The sequence below is a fragment of the Lepus europaeus genome, chromosome 12 (genome assembly GCF_033115175.1).
Source record: "Lepus europaeus isolate LE1 chromosome 12, mLepTim1.pri, whole genome shotgun sequence".
NCBI classification, from domain to species: Eukaryota; Metazoa; Chordata; class Mammalia; order Lagomorpha; family Leporidae; genus Lepus; species Lepus europaeus.
Window position 1 is genome coordinate 39,670,489 of NC_084838.1, and position 18,305 is coordinate 39,688,793.

Genomic DNA, 18,305 nt, shown 5'->3' on the forward strand with positions numbered 1-18,305 from the left:
GGATGCTAGCATTGTAGGCTGCACCTTAACCTGCTGTACCTTGACACTGGCCCCAGTGTTAAATTTCTTGATTATGATAATGGAATTTTGTTCTGTCTTAGAAGATAAATGCTGATGTGTCATAAATTATGTAGTTTACCAATCAAGTGACTCAAAGCACATGTGTGTGTGTTTATTTAAGTGTATGTAAAGACATATATAAACAGAGAGAGAAATGAGAAAAATAAAGAGATGGGAAGGAGCAAATGCGTTAATTGTTAATCACCGAATCATGTAAACAGCATTAAGTGCTCAGTACTGTGCTTTCAACGACTCTAGAGGTTTAAAAATTTTCAAACAAAAATATGAAGGAATGGCCAAAAACAGGAACAAATTATTCAAAGGAAAATAAAGTATCCATAAAGTATATGAAAAACTTATGAGCAGGGGTCGGCACTGTGGCACAGGGGGTTAACGCCCTGGTCTGAAGCGCGGGAATCCCATATGAGCACCGGTTCAAGACCCGGATGCTCCGCTTCCAATCCAGCTCTCTGCTATGGCCTGGGAAAGCAACAGAAGATGGCCCAAGTCCTTGAGCCCCTGCACTCGCATGGGAGACCCGGAAGAAGCTCCGGGCTTCTGGCTTTGGATCGGCACAGCTGTGGCCGTTGTGATCAATTGGGGAGTGAACCAATGGATGGAAGACACCACCACCCCCTCTGCCTCTCTTCTCTCTGTGTAACTCTTTCAAATAAATAAATAAATCTTAAAAAAAAAAAGAAAAACATGAGAATTAATAAACTTGCTGATTATGTATGACTTTTTATTTCTCTCTGCCCTTTTGGCATTTGTTCTTCAGTTATTTTAACAATATTTCATTAAAACTACCCAAGAAGGAACAGGAAGTGAAATCTCAGTCATTCTATTTCATTTCTCACTAACAGTCCTGGAAAAAGATTTAAAAATTTAAAAGGTCAAAATTAATTCATTACAATGAATTCTGGAAAGAATCTTGAGACTTGAATTTACCATCTGGTCTTCTATGACCCTAAATGTTTGACCCTATTAAAACTGAATGAGAAAGTTAATAACAAATCTTATGCAAAAAAGATTTTCTATAAATTAAAAATAATGTTGACCTTTATTTACCATTGGTCTTAATTTTATCAGGAAAAGCAGCCCCTAGAATGAAGGCAACCAACAAATTTAAAATGGCAAACAAAGGTTTTCCTTCTCACAACCAATAGGAAGAAAGCAGAATAACACATTGGCTCAAGCTATGGCCTACAGAGTCAGGTTGTCTGTGTCTGTATTACTTCACAACTTACTACCTATGGCACTGTGGTGAATTAATCTATTTCTTTTATTTAGATTGATTTTATTTATTTGAAAGGCAGAGTTACAGAGAGAGAGGAAGACAGAGAAAGAGATCTTCCATCCACTGTTTTACTCACCAAATTGTCCCAACAGTTGGCAGAAGCTAGGAGCCAGGAGCCACCTCTGGGTCTCCCATGCGGGTGCAGGGGCCCAAGGACTTAGACCATCTTCTGCTGCTTTCCCAGGCCATAGCAGAGAGCTGGATCAGAAGTGGAGCAGCCGGGACTTGAACCGGTGCTCGTATGGGTATGCCGGCATTGCAGGTGGCAGCTTAACCCCCGACACCACAATGCTGGCCCCTACGCAAATCTCTTTATGCCTCAGTTTCCTCATCTGAAAACTGGGGACAACAGTAAAAACCTGCCTCAGAGTTGTTGCAAAGATTAATTAAATTCGTACATTTAAACTCTTAGAAGAGCATCTGGCATATTGTGAGAACTCAACACATGTTAGCTGCTATGGTGCTTACCATTACTAATATTACTACAACTGCTATGACTGTGACCACCACCATCAATCTGTAGCAGATGGAGTTTTGCTCGATTCAGAAAAACTACAGCAACACACATCTGCGTGCATGTGCCTATCACAGGCTGAAAAACGAAATGGGACAGGCTCTATGTCGATCCTTTGGTGTCTCCAATTGTTTCGAGAGAAACTGAGAAGTTATCAGTATACCAATACTACATGATTTATGTCAAGAAGGAATCTACCACCTCTCAACCATGGCCTGGCAAAGTGGTGGAGGATGGTCTAAGTCCTTGGACCCCTGCACCTACGTGAGAGACCTGGAGGAAGCTCCTGGCTTTGGATCGGCGCAGCTCTGGTCATTGTGGCCATGTGGGGAGTGAACCAGTGGATGAAAGAGCTCTCCTCTCTCTGTGCCTCTCTGTAAATCTACCTTTCAAATAAATAAATCTTTAAAAAGAAAAGAAGAATCTGTGTGATCTAAGCATATTAATCTTAGAAGAAATGACTAGTCTTCTCCCTCAGTTAATCACTTATCAAACTTTTTGAGAGTTACCATGCAGGTGTTGATCCAGATACCAGCATACAAAATGGAAAAATGTTTGTGTCTTTTAAAGGTTTGTGTTCTTGCCAAAGAAATATACATAGATTATAATACATAAGTTACTTGATGGATGGATGTAGAGAACATGAGGACAGCACAGAGACACACTTAGGCTAGACACTGGGAAGCAGAAAACAGCAACAGTTCTCAGAGATGGTGATAATTAAGCTGAACCATAAAGAACAGTAACAGGTAAACAAAGACACAGCAGGTAAAGCTGGCAAATGAGAAAACAGATGAGCACCACTGGCCAGACGACAGCACACAAAACCAAAAGATCTCCTTCTGAAGCTAACGGGCAGCCAGCCGTTAGAGGCCTGTGCCCAGACAGCACTGCTTCAGGAGTATCTCCCATTACCGCACACTACACCTCCACCCGCTCCAACTCAGAATAAGCCATGTTTGGAGAAAGGACAGGAAGGTGCAATTCAGACAGACTCAGAGACAAGTTTCTCACTTACAACACTGGGCGGCAGCAGTGGGCAATGGCTTCCTCTGGTTTTCTTCTTGAATAGAATACTAGAAGCAGAAAGGAGAAAAAAAAACATATAAAGTAAGAGAACAAGTAGAAAAGAGGAAAAAAAATCACATCTACCTATCAAAAGGTTTAGTGTTTGGAGTCTCGATTTTTTTGCTGGACAGAAGAACACCCTGTTGCTGCTTTCCTGTGTGACCCTGACAGGTCAGATCACCCATTATGCTCTAGCCCAGTGAGAGAGGCCAAAGCAGGTTAAGAGTGACGCTGTTCTGGCCAAGTGCACCTGGGCCCCAGTCCAGCTCTGCCAGGCAGCTGTAGAAGGCTGGGCCTTGGAAGACTTCATGGTCCCCTGAATTTTCCTGTGGGTAATGCAGAGATTTCCCCATTTAGGTGATGGGAACTGGAAACACCTCTGAGGCTTCAGTTTTCTTTTTTTATTTGACAGGTAGAGTCATAGACAGTGAGAGAGACAGAGAGAAAGGTCTTCCTTCCATTGGTTCACTCCCCAAATGGCTGCTAAGGCAAAAACCAGACAGAAGTCGATAGCAGTATACACAAGAGTGCTCGGAGTAAAGGGTATGTCAAGCAGTTGGATCTAAAATACACATTTTTTTGTATGTAACACAGTTTATAAGCAATAAACAATGGTACAAATATCAGAAGTAATAATGCTACTACTACTTCCAAGAAGAAATGATTAGAAGTTAAATACAATTTAAACACCATGGGGCTGGAGCTGTGGCGCAGTAGGTTAATCAACCGCCTGCAGTGCTGGCATCCCATATGGGCACCGTTTCTAGTCCCTGCTGCTCCTCTTCTGATCCAGCTCTCTGCTGTGGTATGGGAAAGCAGCAGAAGATGGCCCAAGTCCTTGTGCACCTGCACCCATGTGCAGGAAGAAGCTCTTAGCTCATGGCTGTGGCCAATTGGGGAGTGAACCAGTGGACTGAAGACCTTTCTCTCTGTATCTCCCTCTCACTGTAACTCTACCTCTCAAATAAATAAATAAAATATTTTTAAAAATAAACAAACACCATTATAGGGTGGGCACTGTAGCACAGGAGGTTAAACCATGGCTTTGGAAGCCCACAAACCATATCAGAATGCTGATTTCTGTAGGAAGTATACAGGCATAATAATAAGAAAATCCCAAAACTTTAAGTATTAAACCATAAGAATTAAGATTTAAGATATTTTCAGAAGTCAATTTAAATAATCCGTTCCAGGTACCAAGCAGAAAGCTGAAGTCCAACTATGGCATAATTAGTAAACACCGCGGCTCACTAGGGTAATCCTCCACCTGCGGCACCGGCACCCGGGGTTCTAGTCCCAGTTGGGGCGCCAGATTCTGTCCCGGTTGCTCCTCTTCCAGTCCAGCTCTCTGCTGTGGCCTGGGAAGGCAGTGGAAGATGGCCCAAATGCTTGGGCCCTGCACCCACCTGGGAGACCAGGAGGAAGCTCCTGGCTCCTGGCTTCGGATCGGCGCAGCGCGCTGGCCGCAACACACCAGCTGCAACACACCAGCCATAGTGGCCACTTGGGGGGTGAACCAACGGAAAAAGGAAGACCTTTCTCTCTCTCTCTCTCTCTCTATCTATCTCTTTCTCACTGTCTAACTCTGCCTGACAAAAAATTTTTAAAAAAGATACATAAGAGGGCCGCCGCTGTGACTTAGTGGGTAAAGCCACCACCTGCACCACTGGCATCCCATACAGGCACTGGTTCGAGTCCCAGCTGCTCCACTTATGATCCATCTCTCTGCTGTGACTTGGGAAAGATGGCCCAAGTCCTTGGGCCCTTGCACCCAAGTGGGAGACCCAGAAGAAGCTCTTGGTGCCTGGCTTCAGATCAGCGCAGCTCTGGCCATTGCGGCCAGTTAGGGAGTGAACCAGTGGATGGAAGACTTCTCTCTGCCTTTCCTTCTCTCTCTGAGTAGCTCTGACTTTCAAATAAATAAATATTTTTTAAAAATTTAGCCACCAAAAACTTGCGGTGGACACTTGGCACAGTAGTGAAGAAACCTCTTGGGTCGCCCAGATCTCGTATCAGAGTGCCTGGGTTTGAGTCCTGAACCTGCTTCCAATTCCAGCTTCCTACTGATGTATACTCTGGGAAAAGATGACGGCTCAAGCACCTGGGACCCTGCCACCACGTGGGAGACCTGGATAAAATCCTTGGCTCCTGGATTTGGCCTGTCTCAACCCCTACCGTTGCAGGCATTTGGGGAGTGAATCAGTACATGGAATAGTGAGCTCTCTTTCACTCTGTCTTCTGAATATGAAAATAAATAAATTTTTAAAAGGATAGTACAAGGAATAAGAATTAAAAGTTATTAATATAGATACAAAAATCCAATTTCATAAATCACCAAGCCAAACTGATGATACTATATGTGTGTGAAATATTTATATGTGAATATGTATGTATACCTGTGTACATTTATACATCTTGGCATATAAAGGTTCATGTATTTTGGGTAGGTAGGCTTTAAATGAAAGAACAGTTCAGTATCTGAAAATCTATTCATGTAATTCATCACACTGAACAGATTATAAGAGAAAAACTGTGACTTAATGGATACAGGAAAATTTTTCTTAAAAATCTCACACTGTCTTATTAGAAAATCAGGAAAAAAAAATAGAATTTCCTTAAATGCTATGTAGTTACACTGTATTATTTGAGGACTAATGACAAAAAAAAAAAAAGGTCTATCCGTGCTCAGTGCAGATGCATTTTGTTTTCAGCTATTTTCCATCTGTAGCTGGTTGAATTCACACATGCCGAACAACAGGACCAAAAAAGGACCAACTTAGACAAAAGTCTCTGAGAGGACATGACAACTAAGCATAATGCAGCCTCCTAAACGGATCCTAGCACAAAAAAAGACATGAGGTAAAACTCGGAATAAACTTTTAGCTTTACTTTTTAGTTAATAAAGAAATAATAAATAGTAACTGTTGAGTTAGTAATAATGTATCAGGGGCCGGCACAGTGGCTCAACAGGCTAATTCTCCGCCTTGTCGCGCTGGCACACCGGGTTCTAGTCCCGGTCGGGGCGCCGGATTCTGTCCCGGTTGCCCCTCTTCCAGGCCAGCTCTCTGCTGTGGCCCGGGAGTGCAGTGGAGGATGGCCCAAGTGCTTGGGCCCTGCACCCCACGGGAGACCAGGGGAGGCACCTGGCTCCTGCCATCGGATCAGCGCGGTGCGCTGGCCATGGTGGCCATTGGAGGGTGAACCAGCGGTGAAGGAGGACCTTTCTGTCTGTTTCTCTCTCTCTCTCACTGTCCACTCTGCCTGTCAAAAATAAATAAATAAATAATGTATCAGGGAGGGTGTTGTGCTACCATGGGGTTAAAACATGGCTTATGATGCCTACATCCAAAATCAGAGTGTCAGTGGAATAGCTGAGACTTGAACTTTTTTTTTTTTTTTTTTTTAATTTTTGACAGGCAGAGTGGACAGTGAGAGAGAGAGACAGAGAGAAAAGTCTTCCTTTGCCATTGGTTCACCCTCCAATGGCCGCCACGGCAGGCACATTGCGGCCGGCGCACCGTGCTGATCCGAAGCCAGGAGCCAGGTGCTTCTTCTGGTCTCCCATAGGGTGCAGGGCCCAAGCACTTGGGCCATCCTCCACTGCACTCCCTGGCCACAGCAGAGAGCTGGCCTGGAAGAGGGGCAACCGGGACAAAATCCAGTGCCCCGACCAGGACTAGAACCTGGTGTGCCAGCGCTGCAAGGCAGAGGATTAGCCTGTTGAGCCATGGCGCCAGCCAGCTATTCCACTTCTGCCCCAGCTTCCTGTTAACACAACCTGGGAGACAACAGATGATGGCCCAAGCACTCGGGCCCCTGCCACCTATGGGATGGACCCAGATGGAGTTCCTGGCTCCTGGCTTCAGCCTGACCCAGGGCTGGCTTTGGGGGCATTTAAGAAATGAACCAGCAGATGAAAGATTTCTCCGTGTGTGTGCGCGCGCATGTGTGTGTGCATGTGTGTGTGTGTATTCCCTCTGCATTTCCAGTAGATGAAAATAAACATTAAAAATTGGCTCATTAATTGTAACAAATATACTATAGTAATGTAAGATACGAATAGTAGGGGAAACTAGGGTGGGGAAGAGGGAATAACTGTAGTGTCTGTTCAGTATTTCTGTAACTCTAACTTCCAAAAAAATCAATTCTGTTAATAAAATACATATTTATAAATTTCAAACACGTAAAGCATAGGATTGAAAAGTGAATAAAACCATTAATATTTAAAGATATAAAATCTAGCTATGTTCTTGTCAGCTACACAGAAATCTAAGAGAATCTCTAAACCAACAGAACTAGGAAGAGTTGCTGGGGTGGGCATTTGGCCTAGAAGTTAAGATGCCACGTGGGATGCCAGCATCCCATTTTGGAGTGCCTGGGACCAAATCCAGGCTCTCTTCCTGGTTCCAGCATCCTGCTAATGAATACCCTGAGAAGCAGCAGGTGTGAGTACTTGGATCCCTAACACCCACGTGAGACACCAGATTGAGCTCCAGGCTCCTGTCTTCAGCCTGGCTGGGCTATAGCAGGCATTTGGGGAATGAACCAGTGGGTGACAAATCTCTGTCTCGCTTTCAAATAAGTAATTTTTTTCAATTAACAAAGGAAGTTTACCCAAAAAAAAAAAAAAAGTTGCTGAACATCGACACTTTAAAAAATGAGCAGTAAAGCACTCACTTACATTGATGATGTACGGGCCAACATCATGATGTAGTGGGTTAAGCCACTGTCAGCAATGCAGGCATCCCATATGGGTGCTGGTTCAGCTCCCAACTGCTCTGCTTCTGATCCAGCACCCTGCTAATGTGCTTGGGAAAGCAGTAGAAGATGGTCTAAGTGTTTGGGCCAATGCATCCATGTGGGAGACCCAAATGAAGCTCTTGGCTTCACTTCAGTCTGGCCAGCCCTGTATGTTGCAGTAATTTTAGAAGATCTATTTCTCCCTCTCTCTCTCTGTAACTTTGCCTTTAAAATAAATAAATATTATTTAAATGATGTACTAGAAAATATAATTTTTAATATTCATAACAATTAGGACAAATCTAACAAAAGAAATATAAAACGTGCAAGTACAAAATAGTTTCTCCTCTGCTATGGTCTGCAAGTTTGTGTCCTCTCAAAATTCCTATGTTTAACCTGATCACCAAAGTGAGGTTTTAGGGGGCAGGGCCCTATGGGAGGTGATTAGGTCATGAGGGCAGAGCCTTCACGAGTGGCTTTAGTGTCCTCATTAGGGAACCCCCAGAGAGTTGTGCTGCCACTTCTATCGGTGAAGATTTGACCAGGGAAATGCCATCTATGAACAGGAAGCAAGCCCTCACCAGACACTGGTTCTGCTGGTGCCTTGTTCTTGGATTTCTCAGTCTCCAGAACTATAAAAAGTTTCAATTATTCATAAGTTACCCAATTTAAGGTATTTTGTTAAAGCAACCTGAATAGACTAAGATACTTCTTATAGAACTTCTTACCTTCTAAAATTTAACTACATCACATTTTTCTAGAATTCTTATTTAGGGGCCAGCGCTGTAGTGTAGTGCATAAAGCTACTGCCTGCAGTGCCAGCATCCCATATAGGTGCCAGTTCAAGTCCCAGCTGCTCCATTTCCAATCCAGCTCTCTGTTATGACCTGGGAAAGAAGCAGAAGATGGCCCAAGTCCTGGGGCCCCTGCACCAGCATGGGAGACCCAGAAGAAGCTCCTAGCTCCTAGCTTCGGATCAGCCCAGCTACCACCATTGAGGCCATTAGGGGAGTGAACCAGTGGATAAAAGACCTCTTTCTCTTTTTCCTTCTCTCTCCCTCTCCCTCTCTCTTTATAACTCTGCCTTTCAAATAAATAAGTCTTTTTTAAAATTTCCTATTTATTTTCAGTTTTTTATTTGAAAGACAGAGAGGGATTCTTCCATCAGCTGGTTTACTCCCCAAATGTTTTCAACAGTGAGGTTGAAACCAGAAACCCAGAGCTCAATCCAGGTCTCCCACACGAGTGGCAGGGACCCCAAGTACTCCAGCCATCATTGGCTGCCTCTCAGGATGCTCATTAGTAGGAAGATAAATCAAAACTGGAAGAAACAGGACTCAAACCAGCACTCTTGAGGGTGTCCCAAGTGCCCAACACCTGCCCCTCATTTCTTGCTTATCATCTGCCAGGTCCTGTTCAATCCATGAGGGCAGGATTTTTGTTTCAACCTCTGATAAACACCAAATATCTATAACATATTCTGCCAAATGGTGCTAAAAACAGGGAAATACAAATAAAAATAATTTCTATATCCATTAGATTGCAAAAAATTTATATCTGGCAAATACCAGGAAGGATATAGAGAAGCAGGAAAATGGAAAGTGGTACGATCACCTCAGAGACCAACTTAGTAAAATCTACTGAAGAACAAAGCATATCCCACAACCAAGCAATCCTACTTCCAAATACATAGAGCGAGGAGCTGGTGCCATGGTGCAGTAGGTTAATCCTCTGCCTGCAGCACCAGCATCCCATGTGGGCGCCGGTTCTAGTCCCGGCTGCTCCTCTTCCAGTCCAGTTCTCTTCTATGGCCTGGGAAAGCAGTAGAAGATGGCTCAAGTGCTTGGGCCCCCGCACCGCACGGGAGACTGGGAAGAAACACCTGGCTCCTGGCTTTGGATAGTACAGCTCCAGCCGTCACACCCATTTGGGGAATGAACAAATGGAAGGAAGACCTCTCTCTCTCTCTCTCTCTGTCTCTCCCTCTCACTGTCTGTGACTCTACCTCTCAAATAAATATACACATAAATTTTTTTTTTAAAGAAATAGAGAGAGAATCTCTCTAACATAAGCATAACAAAACACGATCAGGGATGTTCACTGCAGCATACATTTATAATAATTAAAACCCTAATGTCCATAACTAGGAAAATAAACTGTGATACAATCCTACTTTGAAAGCTGGTAGAGGCCCAAGCCAGCTGACTCAGTGCTTCTGGGCCCAGGAAGCTACTCTGTATGGAAAAATGTCATATGGCACAGAATGAAAGGTAAACTTTTTGTTTGTGCATGTGTGTGTGCGTGTGCATGTGCGTGTGTGTGCGTATGTGTGTGTGTGTGTTTAAATGATTTTGCAGCAAGCATGATAAAATCCTGGGGGTTGGTGTTGTGGCACAGTGGGTTAAGCTGCTGCCTGTGATGCCAGCATCCCATATGAGCACTGGTTTCAGTCCTGGCTGCTACACTTTCTATCTAGCTTCCTGTTAATGTGCCCAGGAAAGCAAGGGAGGATGGCTGGAATACTTGGGCCCCAGCACCTATGTGGGAGACCTGGATGGAATTCTGGACTCCTGGCTTTGTCCTGGTAAGCCCTGGCCATTGTAGCTATCTCAGAAGTAAACCAAAAGAGGGAAGAGCTCTCTCTTTCTGTCTCTGTAACTCTGACTTATAAATAAATAAATATTTTTAAAAAGTAAAAATGCAGAAGATCTTAGTAGATATTGAATCTTTAAAAATAAATAAATGAAAGAGAAATCTTTTTAAAGAATTTATTTATTTATTTGAGAAGCACAGTTACAGACAAAGAGAAGGAGAGACAGAAAAAGAGGTCTTCTATCTGCTGGTCCCGCCCCCAGATAGTCACAACAGCTGCAGCTAGGCCGATCCAAAGCCAGGAGCCAGGAGCTTCTTCTGTTTCTTCCACGTGGGTGCAGGTGCCATCCTCTGCTGCTTTCTCAGGCCATTAACAGGGAGCTGGGTTGGAAGAGGAGCAGGTGGGACTCAAATTGGCACCCATATGGGAAGCCTGCACTGCAGGTGGAAGCTTAACTTACTATGTCACAGTGCTGGCCCCTCTTTTATTTTTAATTGACACTATTTATTGAATCTTATAGGTAGGTAAATGTATAGGTTTCATTTTATTATTTTCCATTTTCATGGGTGCTTAAAAATTTGTCAATTAATTTTTCTTCTTTGTTTTAAATTACAATTTTATTTATTAATATATAGAGAACAGATTACATAAATTCCATAAGTATGATTCCAAGAACACAATAGAAAAAGAATAAATACACAGAAGTATGGTGGAATGAGAAGGCCATGCCAAGATGGCCACTGCTAACGGAGCCTACCTGGCAACAGGCTGTGACTGGATGGCTTCGGAAACTGCCTGGCAACAGGCTGTGATTGGTTAGGGCATAGTCCATCCCTTGACCAGATTAGCTGCCTTGGCTATGTAAGCTGCTGTACCAACTGAAATAAACGAGTCTGCAGGCTGCTTGCCTCTGGCCTGTTTTCACCCGGCTGCCGGGGTCTGTGTGGTGACTCTGCACCCTTTGCCCCCACCATGCTCCTCCTCGCAGAACAAATCCACAACAACACTGAAGCAAATTTACAGTTCTCACCAACCAACAATGAGTTCATTTTAGCACCAGAAAGACTAACTGTAACTTGAAGTACATCATATATCAAAATCCATAAATTTGTAATAATAGCCCATTTTAAAAAGGAAAGTAACTCACTGGCCACCTTGCAAAGCTAAAGCTGCTGAGGCAACAGCTTGCTGTTCTGAAAACTGATAAAGAGAACATTTTTCTTGTATAGACTGGATTTCAAGTGAAACAAAGGGCTCGCAAAACAGTTCTTTTTGTAAATGAATCATAGCTAATTACATCATGAAGGCCTGATATAATTAGAAAATCATATTGTGTGAGCCCTAATGAAATAATGATCATTATTTACTTCTAAAAACACTAGGTAAAAGGATGAAGGGAAAACATAATGAATGAAATAAGCTGACAACGTTTGAATCCACTGTTGAATTTTAACAGGAGTAAAAGTGGGATAAAACACCAACTGTCCACCCAAAAAATGGAACTTCAATTTAAATCTCGATCTAATTCTCAAGCTTCTAGATGTAATTATCAGTGTAAAGGAGGTAAGATGATAAAGCAACATGGTAAATGACACCTGGGCGATATAATCAACCAAATGCAGAATGTCCAGGATTCCATAGAACAGATGAGGGAAGCGAAACAATTGCACAACAAAAATGATTTAAAAGACATAATCACTAAATGCACACATACTGTTTGGATCTTGAACAAATCAACTGTGTAAAGACATCTTTGAGGCTGGCGCCGCGGCTCAATAGGCTAATCCTCCACCTGCAGCGCCGGCACACCAGGTTCCAGTCCTAGTCGGGGCGCCGGATTCTGTCCCGGTTGCCCCTCTTCCAGGCCAGCTCTCTGCTGTGGCCTGAGAGTGCAGTGGAGGATGGCTCAGGTCCTTGGGCCAAGCACCCCATGGGAGACCAGGAGGAAGCACCTGGCTCCTGGCTTCGGATCAGCGTGGTGCGCCAGCCGCAGCGCGTCGGCTGCAGGGGCCACTGGAGGGTGAACCAACGGCAAAAGGAAGACCTTTCTCTCTGTCTCTCTCTCTCACTGTCCACTCTGCCTGTCAATTAAAAAAAAAAAAAAAAAAAAAAGACATCTTTGAGACAGTAAAGGAAATCTGAACTCAGACTATTGTGGTTCTTTTTAAAGGCATTATCTGTTAAGAAATACATACCAATGTATTTGTGGGTGAGACATAAATATGGGCGAGTCTGGGATTGCTTTTTTTTATTTGACAGGTAGAGTCATAAACAGTGAGAGAGAGAGACAGAGAGATAGGTCTTCCCTTCGTTGGTTCACTCCCCAAATGGACGCCACAGCCGGAGCTGCACCAATCCAAAGCCAGGAGCCAGGTGCTTCTTCCCGGTCTCCCATGCAGGAGCCCAAGCACTTGGGCCATCCTCCACTGCCCTCCCGGGCCACAGCAGAGAGCTGGACTGGAAGAGGAGCAACCAGGACTAGAACCCAGTGCCCATATGGGATGCTGGCGCCGCAGGTGGAGGATTAACCAAGTGAGCCACAGTGCTGGCCCCTGGGATTACTTTTAAAATAGTCCAGCAAAAACAAAGATGAAAGAGGAATTCTGTATTTTTTTCATGTTTAAAAATCTCCATAAAAATTTCTCCAATGTCATGATGATGACAATGAGATACGATTTCACACCTGCTAGGATGGATAAAATTATAAAGGTAGATAATAGTAAATACTGACAAGCTTGTGAAGAAACTGGAATCCTTATGTTTCTGGTGGGAATGTAAAATGTCATAGCTACTTTAGGAAAAAGTCTGGTGGTCTCTCAAACAGTTAAACGGTTACCATCTGATCCAGCAATTCCAAGAGAATAAAAAGCATACATTCACACAAGATTTTTGTATATCAATATTTGCAGCCATCATTAACAGCTAAAAAGGAGAAACAACTCCATTGTCATCAACCAATGAGTAAATAGATAACGTATAGTGTGTCCATACAACAGAACATTACTTAGCAGTAAAAAGGAATGAAGTGTTGACATATGCAGTAACATGAGTGAAACCCCGAAAGCATTAGGCAAACTCAAAGACAGTCCACATGATTACAGACAATCCTATTTACATGAAATGTCCAAAATAGGTCCGAATAGACAGAAGGTATTTGCCTAGTGCTGAGGAGGATGGCAGAAAAGGATTGAAGAGTGCTGGTTAAGTGCACAGGGCTTCTTTATGGCATAATAAAAATATTCAAAATTGATTGTGGTGATGGAAGCACAACTCTGAAAGTCACTCCGTTTTGTACTTTAAATAGGTAAACTGCATAATATGTATAAAGTCTATTTCAATAAAGCTGTTAAAAATAGGTTTGTAGAGACCGGCGTCATGACCTAATAGTGATACCAGTGTCCCATATGGATACCAGTTCATGTCCCAGCTGCTCCACTTCCAGTCTGGCTCCCTGCTGGTGTGCCTGGGAAAGCAGCAGAGGAAGCCCAAGTGTTTGGGCTCCTGAGCCCACATGGGAAATCCAGAGGAAGTACCTGGCTCCTAGTTTCAGCCTGGCCCAGCATCAGCCATTGTGGAAATTAGGGGGTGAACCCCAGAACAGAAGATCTCAATCTCTCAATCTCTCTCTTATTCTACCATATCTCTGCCTTTCAAGTAAATAAAAATAAATCTTTAAAAATAAACTAAAAAAACAGGTTAGTAAAGAAGGGAATGAAAGATATAAACAATAAATTCCATATCCTAGACTATAAACAGCTGGGAATCACAGTTCAAGAACTACTACAGGGGCCAGTGTTGTGGCATAGCGGCTGCCTACAATGTAGCATCCTGTATAATACCAGTTTGAAACCCACCTACTCTACTTCTGATCCAGCTCTTCGCAAATTCGCCTGGGAAATCAATGGAAGATGGTCCAAGTACTTGGGCCCCTGCACCCATGCGAGAGACCCAGATGAAGCTCCTGACTCCCTGGCTTCAGTCTGGCCCAGCCCTGGCAATTGTGGCCATTTGGGGAATGAACCAGCAGATGAGAGAATTATTTCTTTTTGTCTCTCCCTCTCACTATAAAAATCAATCTTTAAAAAAAAAAAAACACTATTATTAGAACTTACAAAGTTATATTTGGCTTTTTAATGTTTTAACCCTTTTATCTGATTCTGCTGCATGTGACACACAGTAAAGCCTATAAAATCAAAAATACAGTGTGCTTTTTTACAAGGAGAACAAAGATGATGGAAAGTTGAAAAGCTGTACCCACTCCACAGCCAGGCTGGAGGGGAAAAAAAAACACAAGAGGTAAAGTAGACGCAAGAAGAGAGCAAATGCTGGCTGCTATCCAAAGGAGCAGACAGACGAGTTTTCAACAAAGAAGAAAATCTGGGTATCGGCTTCAGCACGAGGAGACTTTTGAAGCTTAAAGAAAGCTCACAGCTGAGGTAAGGGAAAAGTCTGAAGAGGGTTATCCAAAATTCCATTTCTTCATCTTTTATTTAACTCACTGTGCGTTGAGCTGTATCTCCCAAAAAGACATACTGAAGTTCTAGCACTAAGTACCTAGGAATGTGACCCCTATTTGGAGGTATAATCTCTGTAGATATAAGCAAATTAATCCAATGACTGGTGAACTTGAAAGGATGGAAATTTGAACATGCGAAACTATTGAAAACATCCCACCTTGAAACTCTTTATTTTTTCCATGAACTTTTTCTGGTCCTCTTCCTCTTTTTGTTTCAGGAAGGTCTTTCTCAGTCTCTTGTTCCCCAGAAGTCTCACTCTGATGTTTCCTCAGGCTTTTTCCTTGTTCTCCTTCAACATTCTTTACATGATCTATCTGAGCACGCTTTTCCTTTCCTATGGCTTCAGTTGCTACTAACACGTTGAAGAATCCAAACTCTATGCCTATAAAGCTCCCTACCCCATTCAACCCTGAACTTCAGACATATGAAGTTCTTTATCAGACATTTCCACTAAAATATCTTAATATATTCACTAAAATATCTTAATCAGGCCACATTTTAATAACCCAACATGTCCAAAAGTAAACACAATTTTCTTTTCCTCACTACCACTACCACCAATAAAAACATTTCCCATTTCTAATCCCTGAGGTTCTGAGTTTGACTGCTACCCTCTATACACTAAATTCATCTCTGGAGATAAGTGACAACAGCAGGACCAAGCACACAAATAAAGATAATACTAAAAATCTAGAGAGAGTACATAAATTAAGATACTGATAAAAACCTCAGAGGAGGGGCCGGTGCTGTGACTCACTTGGTTAATCCTCTGCCTTAGGCGCCGGCATCCCATATGGGTGCCGGGTTTTAGTTCCAGTTGCTCCTCTTACAGTCCAGCTCTCTGCTGTGGCCCAGGTGCTTGGGCCTCTGCACCGCATGGGAGACCAGGAAGAAGCACCTGGCTTTGGATCGGCGTAGCACCAGTCATAGCGGCCATTTGGGGAGTGAATCAACGTTAGGAAGACCTTTCTGTCTCTCTCACTGTCTATAAATCTACCTGTCAAATAAATTTAAAAACAAAATCTAAAAACCTCAGAGGAAGCAGAAGAGCTGCCTTCTGCTCACTTGCGTAACAAAAAATGATGATTTCCTGGTACCAGCTTCCTCCTCAATAATCTAGAGCCAGAGGAGTGCCACTGTCTGTGGGACAGTGAGGGAAACAGGAGAAGCAGGAGATGAAGCTTTCTAGTGAAATTTCAGGCAGTTTTCTACCGTTCTTTTTATTTATTGCAATTTAAATTATTGTTATTCTTCAGGACACCATACTCGTGGGGCCCTCCTGGACAATCTACAATGTGTACCAGAGATTTCCCCCATCTCTCTATATTGCAAATAAGGCCATTCCTACCTCATCGTCATCTCCTAAGGCATTTATTTGCTCCAATTTGTAGGTCCAATATCTGGCTTCCTCTTCTGGGATATCTACCATAAAAAAAAGAAGAATCATATCAGCAGGTAATACTTCAATCATCAGCAAATAATATCTTATTCAAATGACTGATGTCAGAAGAGTAGTACAAATGAACAAATTTTACTGGTGGTCTGGTTCTTACCATGAATGTTATCTTGAATTTTCAGAAAAACCAAGTTTTTATCTATATACATTCCCTTATTTGAATTTTTTAAAGAATTTTTTTTGATAGGCAGAGTTAGACAGTGAGAGAGAGAGAGACAAAGGTGTTCCTTCCATTGGTTCACCCCCAAATGGCTGCTACAGAGAGAGGCAGAGAGAGAGAGAAAGAAGTCTTCCATTCTACTGGTTCACTCCCCAAACAGCCACAACGGCCAGAACTGAGCTGATCTGAAGCCAGGAGCCAGGAGCCAGGAACCTCCTCCTGGCCTCTCACAAGGGTGCAGGAACCCAAGAACGTGGGCCATCTTCTTGTTTTCCCAGGCTACCGCAGAGAGCTGGATCGGAAGTGGAGAAGCTGAGACTCGAACCAGCGCCCATACAGGATGTGAACGCCGCAGGCTGGGGCTTTAACCCACTGCGCTACAAGCGCCGGCCCCCCTTATTTAAATTTTTTACATATGTGTATATATTTTGTCATTTTAAATTCTAAATTTACTATTCCATTTAGCATTATTATGTGGTGTTTAAGCTAGCAAATCAAAAATACAGTCACTTCAAAAAAAAAACCAAATCATAAATATTTTCAAAAGAATAAATTGAATAAGCAGATATTATAATTCATTAGTCATTTAAATAGTCACAGAAAACCAAAGACTTGAAAAGGATGCTTTGTAGCATGGTTCTTTAATGAGCAACATTCTAGAGCATACGCTGCACTATTTTCTGAACCAGGTGGTACAGGAACAGGGTGAGTGAAGACAGAATTCCTTCAAAGGAGATGGTTAAAGAGACAAAATACACATCAATGAGACAACTAGCAAACAAATCCAAACAATATGCTAACAAACATGAAGTAGTTTTAAAAATCTGACTCACCAAAAGGCAACTCAAATCTTGTATCAAGCAAAATTTTATGAGGAGTTGGGTTTTTAGTTCCACAGATCTCATCATCTTTCATTAATGTCTCTGCCTCCAATGTAGACCACTCCCCAGGCCCTTCCTAGGAAACAAAGATCTAAGATTAAACTTTAATCTGTGTTGGCCCCCCTCATGGTTCAAGAACCAGGAGTTTTTCTCTGAAGTTCCTTGTTGAGAGCTCCTGGGGGCCACTCATACCTTGAGACATGAAGGCAAACACACCACTGTCACCACCTGCCTCTGCTGCATGCGGCCTCTCTTTTCTCTTTGATGGGGAAAGCAGGTTTCACTGTGCTCAGCTTTCTGCAAGCCCAATGAAGGGCGAGCTTCTGGAGTACAGATTCTAAAATTTAGCATTTCCATGAAATCAATAGTTAATTTGGGAAAATTCCTAATGATTGTGTCACTTAAAGATATATATCACTGCTCCTAATCAGTGAAGAACTACTAACATTACAGTCAGATAGAACTGAACTGAGGCTGCAACGAAAATGAACTGTTCACCTGCTTAGGAGACAGAGACTCGGAACTAAAAGAAGTACAGAAAACAGAGGCAAGACCCTCAACTTATCTTCTCTCAGAGAAAAGCCAAGGCCCATGATAAAACCAAACAGGAATATACTAGATTCTGTCCATAGCCAACATGAATGTCTCTGGGGAAATGATGCTGAGTTATGGTCTAATTTTGGATGTGGGGTAGAAATTTAGTCCTAGAAATAATGTATAGAGACATCATGAATACCAATTGCCAAACCTGGTAGTTTCTTAAACTCTGATAGAGTTACCTGTGGAAGAAAAAGACTGAAACTAGCTCCCTTCAGATAGATGATTCAATGAAACAAAATAGAACATAGCTAGTTGACTAAGGAAGCCTAATGGGACTCCTCCCCGGGCAGAAACTACAGGTAACCTAGTAAACACGCACACTCATAGAGGGTAATCTACCTGACAAGGCTAGAGAGCTATTCCGGTACCTCTGAGTTCATAGGACACAGGGAAGATCAGATTTAAAGTCCCCAGATTGT

At 42.8% G+C, this 18,305-nt stretch overlaps 1 protein-coding gene across 4 annotated transcripts in view; it reads right to left on the reverse strand.

The window, feature by feature from the left end:
• UNC13B (unc-13 homolog B) overlaps positions 1 to 18,305 on the reverse strand; it is a 224,691-nt gene that overhangs the window by 138,371 nt on the left and 68,015 nt on the right. For all 4 annotated transcript variants that reach the window (XM_062208010.1, XM_062208006.1, XM_062208009.1 and 1 more), the window contains 3 exons: positions 17,239 to 17,362; positions 16,138 to 16,211; positions 2,890 to 2,947 (listed from right to left, as the gene is read on the reverse strand). In XM_062208010.1, coding sequence (XP_062063994.1) covers positions 2,890 to 2,947; positions 16,138 to 16,211; positions 17,239 to 17,362 — 256 coding nt within the window. The remainder of the gene's footprint in view (positions 1 to 2,889; positions 2,948 to 16,137; positions 16,212 to 17,238; positions 17,363 to 18,305) is intronic.